Here is a 14282-nt window from a genome sequence, read left to right as displayed (position 1 = left end):
AGCTATTTGGTGGCAGCAGAGCAATTGACACAGGTGTTTTTGTCACCGCACTTTCAGTAGTTGCTGACCAATGGCAACATGTGGTGGAAAAAAACCCTATTTTCTAGTATTCCAACAAAGGGGTTGTTCCAGATTTATTGGGTTTCTTTTGAATTGGGTGTATAGGCATTATAGTCTACTAGAGATTGATATGATCGGGTGGTTCCGCTGGTAGCACAAGGATACTCCACTGATCCGTCAGTGATTCAAATTAGCTATTAAAAAAAGATTCATGTAATTTTTGTGTATATATTTCTCAACTCACTTGTTCATTAATAAACAATAAAAAAAAGTGAAAAAAGTAGAGGAGAAAACACTTGAGATGAGCTACTATTGAGATTATTGATCAAAGGTAGTTGTTGGAACAGACTGCCTGCTATGATGCCAAGTTATATATAATTGTAAAACTCAAAACGAATTGCATAACTACCTAATTAACAGTCTGCTCTAAGAATTTCCTTTAAATACACACTTGATAAACCAAAGTAATGTGAAACAGAATGATGTTTTTATCTGGTTTTGTAAGCTAAACGACACTAAGGAATGAAGTAGGTTTGGGAGGTGCTGGTATTTTTACCGTCCCTTCAAGCATCAACACCACTCTCTTCATCGAAGGGCGAAGAGATGGCTCCTCTTGAAGACACCAAAGCCCTATTTTGACCATTTGTTCGAATCTCTTCTTTTCTACATCCTCATCATAATCTACAAGTTTCAATAAATCATCTGCTTCATAACAGTCATACACCCAGTCTTCAAGAATGGCTTCACTCTCAGGAAGATTGTTGTCCACATTCCTCCGACAACATAAAATATTAAACAAAACAATCCCGAAGCTATATACATCCACCTTAACCGTTATAGGTAGCCCCTTGTGCCATTCAGGTGCAAGATAACCCCTTGTTCCTCTTATCAAGGTGGAGGTTCTGGATTGATCATGTTCAAGTAGTTTAGCCAACCCAAAATCAGAAATCTTGGCGCATCCATACTCGTCCATGAGGATATTCTGAGGCTTAATGTCACAGTGAATTATAGGCTTTTCACATTCTTCATGTAGGTAAAGGATACCATGAGCTACATCAACCGCCATTCTAATTCTTTGCATCCAACACGGTTTTGGCTTGCTTTCTTCGGGTGCGAATAGTATATTTGCAAGTGATCCTTGAGTCATGTACTCAAAAACTAGTAGCCTTTTTGGACCTTCACAGCAGTACCCGAGTAGTCTTGTTAGGTTACGATGGTGTGTTCTCCCAATCACTTTCATTTCGGTTTGAAATTCTCGTTCCCCTTCTTGTGCTAGTTCTTCTTTTAACTTCTTCACCGCAACATCTCTCATTGTGCTCTCTATGATACCTTTGTAAACTATCCCAAATGATCCGCTACCCAACTCTTCTTTAAAACCATCTGTGATTTTCTCTAACGCAGCATAAGAAAATGCCCGAGGCCCCGTGTCCTCGAGTAATTGGACATCTAGATTCTTAGATATCTTTTTGTATGCCCAAACTTGCGTTTTGTAAACAATTACTCCAGAAACTAGCAAAACAAGTACAGCAAATGAGATGAGTGAAATCCCGATAACCATGATCATCTTTTGTTGCGCTTTCTTGACATGAGTTGAGTGATCAGTTCGATTCGCTCCATTATTTAGAGAAGATGTGTATAGTTTAATAAACCCAACAGTTGACTCGGTATTGCTCACTTCCACATATCTTAATGGTAGCCCCTGCAACTTGCATTCCTGTCCGGTGAACAATGCCACCTCGCAGTTACAGTCGTTTAAGCAAACAGATGAACAGTCTTCTCCGGTTGATGCTTTAAGGATGAGATACGCAGCATCTTCCCAACGAGCACGATCCAAATTTGTCATCTGGATTTCCGTATTAGCATCCTGAATCTTGCAGCTTTCTACGGTGTCTTTTCTCGTGCAACCCAAAGTCCAACGCTTTGGATTTACAACTTCAAATCCCGGTACACATTGACATCTTGCATCATCTATTGTGCCCAAACAATACCCATTTAAGCCACAAAGACCCTTCACTGCACACTTGTTTGGTGAGGATTCCCATATGACGGATCCATTCTTGTTTATGTCACTTAGATCATGAGAATACAATCTAAGGATTCCATCCACATCCAATTTCATGACATAAATAGCATCTTTTGTAGGATATCCTCCTTGAGTTAGATTACGGATCAAAAAGGTTGAATTTTGCAACATATACAAAAAACCACTGGAATCCAGATTCAGTGTCACGTTAGGTCCAGCTTTAAATGTGCCGGTATTCCAGTAAGATGTATTTGGACCATTATCAGTCCCTCTGTTTGGGTACTGCACAAGGTTCCCATCGGTTTGCATACTGAGCTGGAACACACCAATTGACTGGTCGGTCTCCGAGACACCTGAATACAAACTTTGGCCAGGTAGGAGACGTTGTCCAGGCAAAAGGGTGTCCGTCGGGTGGTCAAAGGTTTGCCAAAGTACCGTCCCTGTGGAATCGTAGAGCACAAAGTTGCCGGAATCTTGCATGGAAGCAAAAGAAGCACCAACAGTATCAAATAAACTGATTTGCTGACCCTGTGTTTGTTCCACAGCGAGCCTTCCATCAGATGTGAATCTCAAAGTAGCATTACTTGAGAACGGAAGGGTGTCACGACTAGCCGTCCAGACGACAGTCCTTTCTGGAATTCCAGCAATATATATACCAATCGCGTAGCCGCCTGTTTGTGGGTAGAAACCGAATGCGTATAATCTGGATGGCGACAACCAAGAGGTGGTGGCACCAGTAGGCTTTAAAGAAGAACCTCTGGTTAAATTGGATTGGGATTTTGCTGTACTAAAGGCAAGGGAAGTAGTGAGCACAAAGGCAATTAAGCTCGCCATATGTGATAGGGAAGTCAACATTTCTTTAAATTGTAATATGCAATAACACCATTCATTGTTCATCTCTTTTATAACAAAAAGAAAGTAATTGGAACGCAAGTCTATTCTCTTTTCCACATTTTAGTTAATGGCCGTATTGGAGGGGGTTGGGAGACTTTTCAATTTATTAGCAAATGGAAGTCAAAAGTTAGAAATGATTTCTCAGTATTCAATACATAGTAGATATATATTATATTATATATTATATATTATATATTATTTATTATATAATTATATATTATATAATATATATTATATTATATATTATATATTATATATTATATTATATAATTAATAGAAAGTGACTATGAACAGTAGTTTAAGTTTTTTTTAATAATTTTTTTTGCTTTTTATTATTTTGCTGTTTTAGCACTTTAATTGGTTTTAAAATATTTCTTTTATAATACAACTTATTAGATGCGATCAAGCATCCGTTATCAAACAAATAACCACAAAAATAAATGCATACAAATATTGATGTTGTTCGGTTCAGCTCGATATGATATGGTAGCGATACGGTTTCAGTTTATCCAAAGAAAGAACAATAAAAATAAATATTGGTATCCATATAGTTGTTATTCGATCGGTTTTGATTCGGTTTGGTACGATAGCTTGCACACTGTCCATTTGCAAGAAAAATAAATATCTGAATGTTGAAATAAAATAAACATAGAATGCAAACAAACCTGATATCATCAACTGAACAACAATGGTATCAATATCAATATTCGTTTTTATTGCATTCAATCGATGTAATGTTTTCTCTTTCGATTATTATAGTGAGTGTTGTTACCATAACCATCCGAACTGATATCGACTGAATTCCCGTCGCGAAGCGCGGGGGAATTTCACTAGTTCATTATAATTTAAAAGGTTAAAGAATAAATTATGAATTTCAATAACTTTGAATGATAAATCCACCATAAAAATATACTTAAGACAATTAATCATCTTATATTACATCTTCTATGTAGTTAAACAAAAATATTTACTTTTTCCTCACAGAAACAATGCGAGTAATTATCACATCACTCATGAGCCATGAGATGATTAATTTTAGAAAGAAAAAAAAAACACAAATAATATTTGTGGTGTATATTCGTTGACGGGAAAATCAGGAAACTGGTGATGTTGACCAGTAAACGTATTAAAATGATTGTTGACTTTAAGTTTTGCAAATAATTCAATCCATTAATTGAGAGAACTAGGTTTATTCGCGAACGCGCGTTGCGCGTGGGACCGAGGCTGAGACAACACCTTAATCAATCACTTAGCTAGAGGCTAACAGCGATAAAGCAACATTTCCTTCCAACAGAATTGTTCATTCAAGGCTTCCACTATTCTCACACCCTTAAATCGTATTTTCGCATCCCTGTTCACTCTATCTCTCTATATAGATCTATAAATGCAAAATAAACTATTTTCGTTTCTTCCATATAATAAATGAAACTTTACAAGTCAGCTTTCTAATTTGTCTTCACACTCTTCACTATATGAATTGTTGACCACTTAAGTAGAAGATGCCCGCACAGGACCTAAAAATGCTTCTCACAAACGCATGCATCCTAGTCTTTAAAACCTTTCAAATCACATATCCAAACACCCCACCCATAATAAATGTGCACATCCCAATAAACATGGTACTCAACTCATGCCTGAATTCATAATTCAAGCTCAAGATTTAACTGGACCTCACTTATAAAAATAAAAAAAAAAAAAAAAAAAAAAAAAAAAAAAAAACAATATAAGTAGGCAATGCTTACAATTTTACACATGACAACTCCCCCAAAATTGAGAACCATTTTTCGTTCATGGGTCACTTCACTTCTGTTGGGCCAAGCACTTTATATTGGGTTGAATGAATTGTCTGCTTAAGAGTTAACCTACGAGCAGCGTGTCTTTTTTTCTTTAGTCCACAATTATGTTTTTTAAGGCAACTTTAGAGTTATCCTAATTCTTGCAAAATTTTTATTTTGATAAGAGTTAACTGATTTCGGTTACAAGTTTTTTTTTTTTTGAACAGGAGTTAACTGATTTAGGTTACAATAAAGTTAAATAATTTAAAATTGAAAAACCGTTTATAACCATTGGATCATAATAGCCATAGGTCTCTTCCACCGACTGTATTTTGATAGAATCATGGGGTTTTTGTCTTCAAAAACTGCAGCAAAACACAGCTGCATAAACAACAAACTACACGAATCACACACCATGAGCAAAATTAACAAAAACCCAACTCAAGATTCAAATAATTACATAAACCATGATAAAAGTTGTAGAATTTATGATAAAACCGCATAAACTTACCACAAACCAATGAGATACAAAAACTACAGGGTTTAGCGTATTGCTTTATCTTCGTTGCTAACTCCGTCGGTTTAGTCTCTTCCTACTTCTTCATTAATTCAAAGACCTAAAAACACAACAAACCACATCGCTCATAATTGAAAAGAAAAACCAAGTTTAAATTATCATGTGAGGAGCAATTCATTTCAAATACTACACAGTCGATCAAAACAATAAGATAAATAAAAATTAGCTTAACAAATAAACCTAATAAAAAAACCCAGATTCAAATGAGAAGTTTTCTGATAAAAAAATGAAAAGTATATAAAGATCAAGAACCAAACCTGGTCAAATGATCGAGGTTTTTGAACACCTGGTGAGGTAAAACATGTGTATATAAACACACAAACGGGTGGTTCAGTTTCAGATCCAGTGGCCCGGGGTATATAGTGAAGGAATCCGGTTGACAATGGTTCTTCCTCGCCGCACAAATGGGTCGTTCTTCGTCTCTGATGGACGAAACACACACCCACATGTCATTCTTCCTCGTCGTGAGTGGTGGTTTGATTTCCAGAGAAAATTTTCAGATCTGTAGACCCTCGAACACCTCGTTTGAAGCTCTGCATAACGACCCTAAACCATTCTCAAAAACATGTAAATTATAATGGCGATTTCGACACGTATTTTAACATAGCCGTACCTTTCAAGGAGGAAGACACTTTGAGAAGCCTCTCCATGCCATATAACCTCCATAACCACCATGTAGCTCGAATGAATTCCCAACAGCAGCTAAGTTAGCAGACTGAGTTGTGAGCATGGCTCAAGCATGAAGCTGAAGATGCTCACCGTCCTTGTTATCCAAAATTTCAAAACGCATATTTTCATCTTGTAGATCAAGAAGAATTTTTGGTCTCGAAACGGACTGACGTGGGTCCCACACTATTCTTTCCATCCATGATCCATCTAGTCAAATCTTTGTTTCGGTAGCTGTTTAAATTGATCATCACAACCTAAAATCAATCACATTTCAAGAAAACAAAAAAGCTAGCTCTAACAATAGAAACAGCCAAAATGGTACCAAAATAACTCAACAAATCAGCAAAAAATAAAAAAAAAATCTCATCAAAATAATCCAAAACAACAAAAAAAATGCCGATAACATAAATAAAAATCCTAAAGCTAACTAACACCAACACAAAATCAAACAAAAACTACTACTAAACATAAAGTTTTGAAACCCTAACTGCAACCCTAAGCATACACATTCATATCAAACACAAACCATATGATGAAACTTGCTCTAACCCAATACCCAATACCTAATCAACTTAAAGATTTAAGAACCAGAAACCCTAACCTGAATCAAGACCGTATCTTTCTTGATTTTCAAACAAAACCCACAAATGTATAGACCACCAGAAAGCATCTTGACAGCATAACTCCTTGAACAAGCCATGACGAAGAACAAATAATCCACGTCGCTGGCCACATCCCTACCACCACGACCGTTGTGAATACCAAACATGACCCGATCTGACTAAAAATCCGAGGGTTTCTACATCTTCCCTTCTATGGCTGGGAGGCGAGCATGCGCTGGGGGCCGGTCTCCGGAGCCGGCTCGGGATCTTCAGAATCCCTCTTTCTCGCTCTTTCTTCTCTCTGTTCTCACTCTTTATTTCTCTTCTGCTCTCTCCCTCTTCGTTTGTACCAGTCACTCTGTTTCTTTCATCTGATACGAAGAGGCCTTTTGTTTTGAGAAAGAGGTGGCACCTACTTGAGAAGTTACTGTTCAAAAGCTTCAAAATTTAATTTAAAAAATAAATAAATAAATAATAAATAAAATTAATAATTAATAATATATATATATATAAGGATAATATGTCTCATTCTTTACAAAGATTCATTCTCTTATGTCTTGCGTTACTCAACATAGGTGAACAATGCTCGTGTGTTCCGTCCATGATACTGTAACATATGGTAAAAGACTGAATTGTTTTTCATTCCATTCAATAGGGTTACAATATATAGAGATAATTAGGCCCATGGGTTCAATGCTAAAACCCTAACTACCATATTCAATTACTCCTCCGCAGTCAAAGCGGTAGAGAATCGGATATTTAGACTGGAATAGAAAACATAAACAACACAATAATAAAAGAAACTAGTCTCGATCTTAGTTCTTGACTTGAAGGTACAATATTCTGTCAAAAAATCCACAAGCTGCTTCATTTTTCCAATAAAAAATAACAATCGTTGTTCTTCAATACTTGACATTAGTTCTGTCAACGGCTTTCACTGCTTTAATTTCTTGGTTCCTGGAATAATAACACACGGTCCGCAAAATCCCAATTAGCCATGGTAAGAGGAAACAAGAAAGAAGGGTTGCAAGTCGACAACCGGCGACCATTGTCGAGCGCGGTGTATCTAAGAGAAATGGTGAAGGTCGTTGACCGTGGCCAGGCGGCAATCTTCGAAAGAGGGAGAGATGATCGAACTGTGGTTCGACGAGAACAAACAATAAGAAAAAAAAGGAATTGAAGGGAAGATTCAATTTATTCACGAATGTGAAAATTGGTTGGGATAATTAGATGAAATCCAAGTTGTGGTTTCAGAAAAAAGTAAATAATGGCATGGCAGTGGATGGGATTGAGATTGTTAACAGGTGCAAAATGGAATTCAAGAAATCAAAGAGATTCAAACATGATGTGATCCACAATGAGTAAAAATGTAAATTCCAAACCAAAGATGGAAAGAGCATGGATAGAACATGATGTCACCTATGAATAAAAGTTAAATAAATACCAAACCAAAGCTCTGATAGGTGGCAACAGCAAGAACACGATTAATGAACCGATATCGTTTCTTTGTACATGAAATAGGAAAAGAAGACCAACAGACTAAAAAAACAAACGGAAACAGACAGCGAACTAAGACCGGACAGGGCGGCAGTGGCGGCACGCCGCCCTGTCTAGGGTTTTTCTCAAATGGTGAAGGCTAGGGTTTGTATATTTGTGTGTGGCGCGGCGGAAATGGTATAGAGCCTAGGCTGGCTCTGATACCATGTTAGATTATGAAAGACTTGATTGAATATTATTGAATGAGTAGGTTACAATATATAGGGATTACGAGTAACCCTAGAAACCTAACTGAGCCCGTGGGCCCATAGTCTAATACTCCCCTGCATTCGTAGCGGATGGAACTAGAAGCTTAGACTGAAAAACAAAAACAATAATAAACCCTGAAAAACTGTCTTCGATTTCGGTCAAAATTCCACAATCTTGCAATCTTCAATCCATAATCTTCGATCCACGGTTTTGAATGATCTCGTAATCCTATAAGAGGCAACCAATACAGCACTGCAGTGGCGACTGGTAGCAGCGCGGCGGCGGATCGTAATCCTGCAGGCGGCGCGGCGGAAGACCGTAGTCTAATGAGCAGCGGCGGCACAGCGGCAAGGGGCGGCTTGACGGAGATGCGAAATCAACAGGATGAGCCGTAGTATCATCTGTGTGGTAAGAGACCGTAAGAAGACCGGTGAATCTACAACCGAAGACGAAGTTTTATTTGAACACAAAACTTAAAAAAAAAAGAAACGAAAAACGAACAAATATATTGGAATATGGTAGTTAGGGTTTTAGCATTGAGCCGCCCATGGGCTCAATGCTAAAACCCTAACTACCATATTCCAATAGATACTTTGTTGATGTCAAGGGTCGGGTAAATAATCTGTCAGTGAAACTTACCTAGGAATCACTTTCAAATACCATCACCAATAGTTTACCAACTTGAATCGCTGATGACTCACCCCTTAGATATATCAACGAAGGCATACATTCAATGGTTATTTTCGTTAATTTTTTTTAATGGCTAAACTTGCATGTCATGTGGATTGAACCCATGACCTCCACCTATTTTACACCTTATCTAACTCACCAACACCATTGGGCTATTCCCAATGGATAATTATTGTTTTCGGATTGTTTCCGGATTCTAGTAACTGAAATGATACAATTATAATAAAAAGTGTAATTGTAAATAATAAAATCTAATTACAATCAAAATATGATTTTTAGAAAATATGATTATAATTAATAAATATAGACTATCGAACATCGCGTTTGGGAGGTCACAGGTTTGAAACCCGGCTGTGGCATTTCGGGGGGAGGACGTCCCAATGATGGATCGTTCCTACCGAGGCATGGTGCGGTCCTGAGGGCAACCCGGTTTTACCCAGCTGTTACCCCAGTGAGTCTCTCGTATGGGGGCAGTATGGTTTTCGGGCGAAGGTCAGCTTGTGCAACGGCCGGGGCCCGATCGAACATCGCGTCCGGAAGAGCGGGGCTGACGGGGGAATGTCATCGACATGAACCCGGTGACCAATAGGTCCTGTACATAGAAAGTCACCCTTCAAAAAAAAATAGAGAGGGTCATGGGGTGAGGCCATTCCTAACTGGTGTTGGCGCAACATTTCTTCCAAGCTCGATTCGAACAGTCGCTACAAGAAACTGAAGAAATAGGGGGCGACGGATGTCGTCGCTATTGATGTCCAAAGTCGTCGCTAAAGGCAATAGTGGCGACAATATCGTTGCTAAAGGGGCGCCGCTATTGCTTGGTCGCTAAAGGCCTTTTTTCGTCGCTGTTGCTTTGTTGTCGCCATTACTGTTTTCGTTGCTAAAGGCTTTTTATTAATAACGACAAAAATGTCGTCGCTAAAAGTGTTTTCTAAGGTTTATTTTGTTTTTCCTGTTATTCAGTTTTTTCATATCAAAACTGTCACACCCCCAAATTCCACCCGCGGAGTATCACCGCTTAGAGGCGTGACTGACCAGGATCAAGCCACCAATCATATCGAACATTAAATGTAAATAGCAAACGTAAATGTAATTTAATTCAAACCAATATGAAAGGTGTATCAAAACACAAGTATAATCTTAACGTTTAGCGGAAGCATAAAAGTAAACCCAACAAAATCATAAGTATGTAATGTCATAAATGTTTAACCAAGCATTCACGATCCTTGTCCACAACGACCGCGCCTCCCAGTGCAAGCTCCTAGTGTACCTAACGACCTGCAAGGCATGTAACAGAGAGTCAACAACTAGTTGAGCGAGTTCACAGTGGGTTGTTTAGTAAAAATGTTCGTTTCATAAATCGTTTGTTTGTTTAGTAACCCATGTATCGTTATTAATTACATCGCGGCCCTCCAGGCATGTGTGCGAAGATTAGTGGGGGTTTCCCATGTATTGTAGACTAGTTTATTTGTATCGCGGCCCTCCAGGCATGTGTGCGAAGATTAGTATAAGTATCGCGGCCATACCAGGCATGTGTGCGAAGAACAGTATCAGTATCGCGGCCATTACAGGCATGTGTGCGAAGAGTAGTGGGGATTTCCCCAGGTATCACTAGTGTAGCAGTAATTCCCATAACAATGCAAGTACAATTCATCAACCAATCCCATTCCCTACCCCGGGAATCCCATGCCTTAGTAAGAGTGTGAACTCACCTTGGTTTGCTCGGTATGCTAAATTATGTGCTCACAGTTAATCAATCAAGTCCTAGAGTACGCACGTATACATAATCAGTTTATATTCACTAAGTCTATGTAAGCATATACAATCACAGTAGTGTTGAACTAGAAATCACGAACAACATATGACACATATTCAAGTTCATACAAGTCATGCATATCAGCTAACGGTAGTTAATAAATCCAGTTAACTTTAACAGAATTAAACCAGATTACTGTGCAGATTAACTAGTCGGCGAAACACCCTTGTTTCGCCGTGAATCCCTTTCGACGAAACGCCCTCCGTTTCGTCGTGACGTCCCTCGGCGAAACACTCTTGATTTGTCTGGTTTGTTTCGTCATGATTGGTCTCGGCGAAACACAATGTGTTTCGCCATGTCGGTTTCGTCAAATGTGTTTCGCCAATACCTCTGTTTCGTCGAGCCCTTAACTGCTTCATCAATAACAAACAATATCACAAAACCTTAAGGCCCTAGTGGCCGACATCTATTAACCACCGCCAAACATCATTGGACCTCAAATACTAGCCAATTAGGGTGAGATGGTCACATGTAAGTTAGCCGCCATTTCTTATGACATGCCATTGGATCACATGGTCAATTAATAATAAGATTCTTATAGTTATTTTATTGCACATGCACAACAACACTAATGCTAAAAAAAAGTGTACATATGGCCGACAATTGCTAAGCAATCACATGCACTGCATAATTGACTTTTGCTATAATTAAGTGTGTAGTGTGCCACCATTTTGTTGATTGGACCAACATTTGATCCAGCCGCCAATTCACCCCATGGCATACAACAATTCAACCAAGGTTGACCCACAACTTTAATCACATGAAAACTGACAAAAACATGCAATTATCGATATGATAGTCGACATTTATATACAAATCTCAATTCGTTTAACAATGCAAGAATAATGTAAATGAAGTAATATTAATAATGATCGCCGTCGATGATCACCAATAATTAATAACCCTCACAGACGACAAATACAGTATCAACAACAATGCAAGATGTTATTGGACCAAAAAGAAATCACAGTAGCCGCCAACCATCATATCAATTATCATCACAGAAGACATGCAAGCATAATATTCAAATAATCGTATTAAAACACATAATCGGATAATGACTTGCACTAACCACGATGAACAAGGAAGAAATCTTGATCGTTCTTTGAGGGTCACGAAGTCACAAGGCTGCCGTCAATAGGGGAGGAGTCTAGGGTTTGAGAATTGATAACTGTTCCCCATGTACATAACCTAATCTAATATATATTTACGCATAAAAGTTTGGGCCCAAACTGGGCTTTGCAATGAACCGGGCCGACGAAACACATTCTTGTTTCGTCAAAGAAGTGTGTGACGAAACACACACTTGTTTCGTGTAGACGCTTATGGCGAAACAGAAATCTGTTTTGTCGGGTTGTTTCAAACTCTTAAACAGATACCAGTTCATGCGATCAAGTACTTCACACGTATTTATCACATAGAGATTCAACATTCATTTCACTTATAATCCAATCGTACAGTTACAAGTTAAACCAATCAACAACTAAACGGTCAAAGTCAACGTGCAATAAATGCGAAAGTGAAAGTCGGAAACTCGAGTTGTCACATTATCCCCAACTTGAAAGAAATTTCGTCCCGAAATTTAGCATGCGGTTACTGAGGAAGCCAGGTAAGTTGTATCGTTTACTGGTTTTCCTGGGGTGTCACATCATCCCCCCGTTGGTTTGGAATTTCGTCCCGAAATTCTATAGTAGCTTCAGCCTCAGTAGTGGTTGCACGGTTTTCGAATAACTGGGGATACTTGAGTTTCATTCGGTCTTCTCGTTCCCAGGTATACTCTGGGCCACGACGGGAGTTCCAACGAACTCGAACAAGAGGTATTCTGGTGTTCTTGAGGACCTTAACATCCCGGTCCGTGATTTCAACAGGTTCCTCGACGAAATGCAAGTGTTTGTCGATAGTGAGTTCCTTCAAAGGAACTATAAGGGTCTCATCTGACAGACACTTCTTCAGATTCGACACGTGGAAAACGTTATGAACTGCACCGAGTTCTGCTGGTAGGTTCAGTTTGTAGGCCACTTTGCCTATTCTTTCAATGATCTCGAACGGTCCAACGTACCGCGGATTAAGCTTGCCCCGCTTACCAAAACGAACTACACCCTTCCAGGGTGAGACCTTGAGTAGCACTCGATCCCCAACTTGGAATTCGAGTGGTTTCCTGCGTTTATCAGCGTAGCTTTTCTGACGGTCACGAGCTGCCGCCATGCGTTGTCGTATATGTGCAATTCGTTCAGTAGCATCAACTACCATTTCTGGACCTGTGATCTAACTATCCCCCACCTCTGCCCAACAGAGAGGTGACCGGCATTTACGTCCGTACAATGCCTCGAATGGAGCGGCTTGTATGCTGGTGTGGTAACTGTTATTGTACGAAAACTCCACTAAAGGGAGATGCTTTTCCCAGCTGTTGCCAAAATCGATAACACATGCCCGAATCATGTCTTCTAGAGTTTGAATCGTGCGCTCAGACTGCCCATCCGTCTGAGGATGATAAGCTGTGCTCATGTCTAGCCGTGAGCCAAAAGATTTGTGCATTGCTTGCCACAGTTCTGAAGTAAATCGTGCATCACGATCTGAAATAATAGAGGTTGGCACTCCATGCCTCGAAACAACTTCTTTCAAGTAGACGTCTGCTAAGGTAGAGAACTTATCCGTTTCTTTGATAGCCAAGAAATGAGCAGACTTTGTGAGCCGATCTACGATCACCCAAATAGTATCGTTACCCCGCTGAGATCTAGGTAGGCCAGTAACAAAATCCATGGAAATTTCCTCCCATTTCCATTGTGGTATCTTTGGTTGCTGAAGTAGGCCTGATGGTTTCTGGTATTCCGTCTTGACCCTCGCACAGGTCAAACACTTGCCGACGTAAGTTGCTATGTGGGCCTTCATGCTAGGCCACCAGTACGTAGTTCTAAGATCGTGGTACATTTTGTCAGAACCTGGATGTACCGAGTAGCAAGACTTGTGAGCTTCATCCATTACCAGCTCGCGTAAGTTGCCATAATGTGGAACCCAAATGCGTCCTGTTACGTAGTAGGCGCCGTCTTCCCTTTGTTCTAATCGTTGCCGTGAGCCGCGTAGGGCTTCAGCCCTGACGTTTTCTGGTTTCAATGCTTCTACCTGAGCATCCCGTATCTGTGCAGGAAGACTAGACTGAATAGTGAGTTGTAAGGCTCGTACACGCCTAGGTGTAGTATCTTTCCGACTGAGGGCGTCAGCCACAACATTGGCCTTGCCTGGATGGTACTTAATAGCGCATTCGTAATCATTCAGCAGCTCGACCCATCGTCGTTGTCGCATGTTCAATTCCTTCTGCTTGAAGATATGCTCGAGACTCCTGTGATCGGTGTAAATAGTGCACTTGGTACCGTACAGGTAGTGTCGCCATATCTTAAGCGCGAAAACAACAGCTCCAAGTTCTAAATCATGTGTA

General features: G+C 39.5%; 1 protein-coding gene and 1 long non-coding RNA gene across 4 annotated transcripts; both read right to left on the bottom strand.

Annotated features, from left to right (window-relative positions):
• Positions 1 to 362: 362 nt before the first annotated feature.
• On the bottom strand, positions 363 to 3093 carry LOC110872898 (G-type lectin S-receptor-like serine/threonine-protein kinase LECRK3). The gene has a single exon (XM_022121798.2). It carries the CDS (start codon positions 2978 to 2980, stop codon positions 566 to 568), a length of 2415 nt encoding a protein of 804 aa, XP_021977490.1. The 5' UTR covers positions 2981 to 3093; the 3' UTR covers positions 363 to 565.
• A 1808-nt stretch (positions 3094 to 4901) lies between these two features.
• Positions 4902 to 7012, bottom strand: LOC110872897. 3 transcript variants are annotated; one of them, XR_004864484.1, is made up of 5 exons: positions 6600 to 7012; positions 5943 to 6252; positions 5587 to 5862; positions 5264 to 5369; positions 4902 to 5133 (listed from the first exon to the last, which is right to left on the bottom strand). It is a non-coding gene; the product is annotated as an uncharacterized LOC110872897 (long non-coding RNA). The 3 variants fall into 3 exon arrangements; XR_002554756.2 differs by having other exon boundaries at positions 5587 to 5875; positions 5943 to 6229; XR_002554755.2 differs by having other exon boundaries at positions 5943 to 6229; positions 6600 to 7010.
• Between the last annotated feature and the right edge of the window lie 7270 nt (positions 7013 to 14282).

The sequence above is a fragment of the Helianthus annuus genome, chromosome 8, assembly GCF_002127325.2.
Source record: "Helianthus annuus cultivar XRQ/B chromosome 8, HanXRQr2.0-SUNRISE, whole genome shotgun sequence".
Classification (NCBI taxonomy): Eukaryota; Viridiplantae; Streptophyta; class Magnoliopsida; order Asterales; family Asteraceae; genus Helianthus; species Helianthus annuus.
This window is presented reverse-complemented; position numbering and strand designations above follow the sequence as displayed.

Excerpts from the sequence above, each read along its gene's own strand:
- LOC110872898 (XM_022121798.2), bottom strand. The coding sequence starts at position 2,980 with ATGAACAATGAATGGTGTTATTGCATATTACAATTTAAAGAAATGTTG.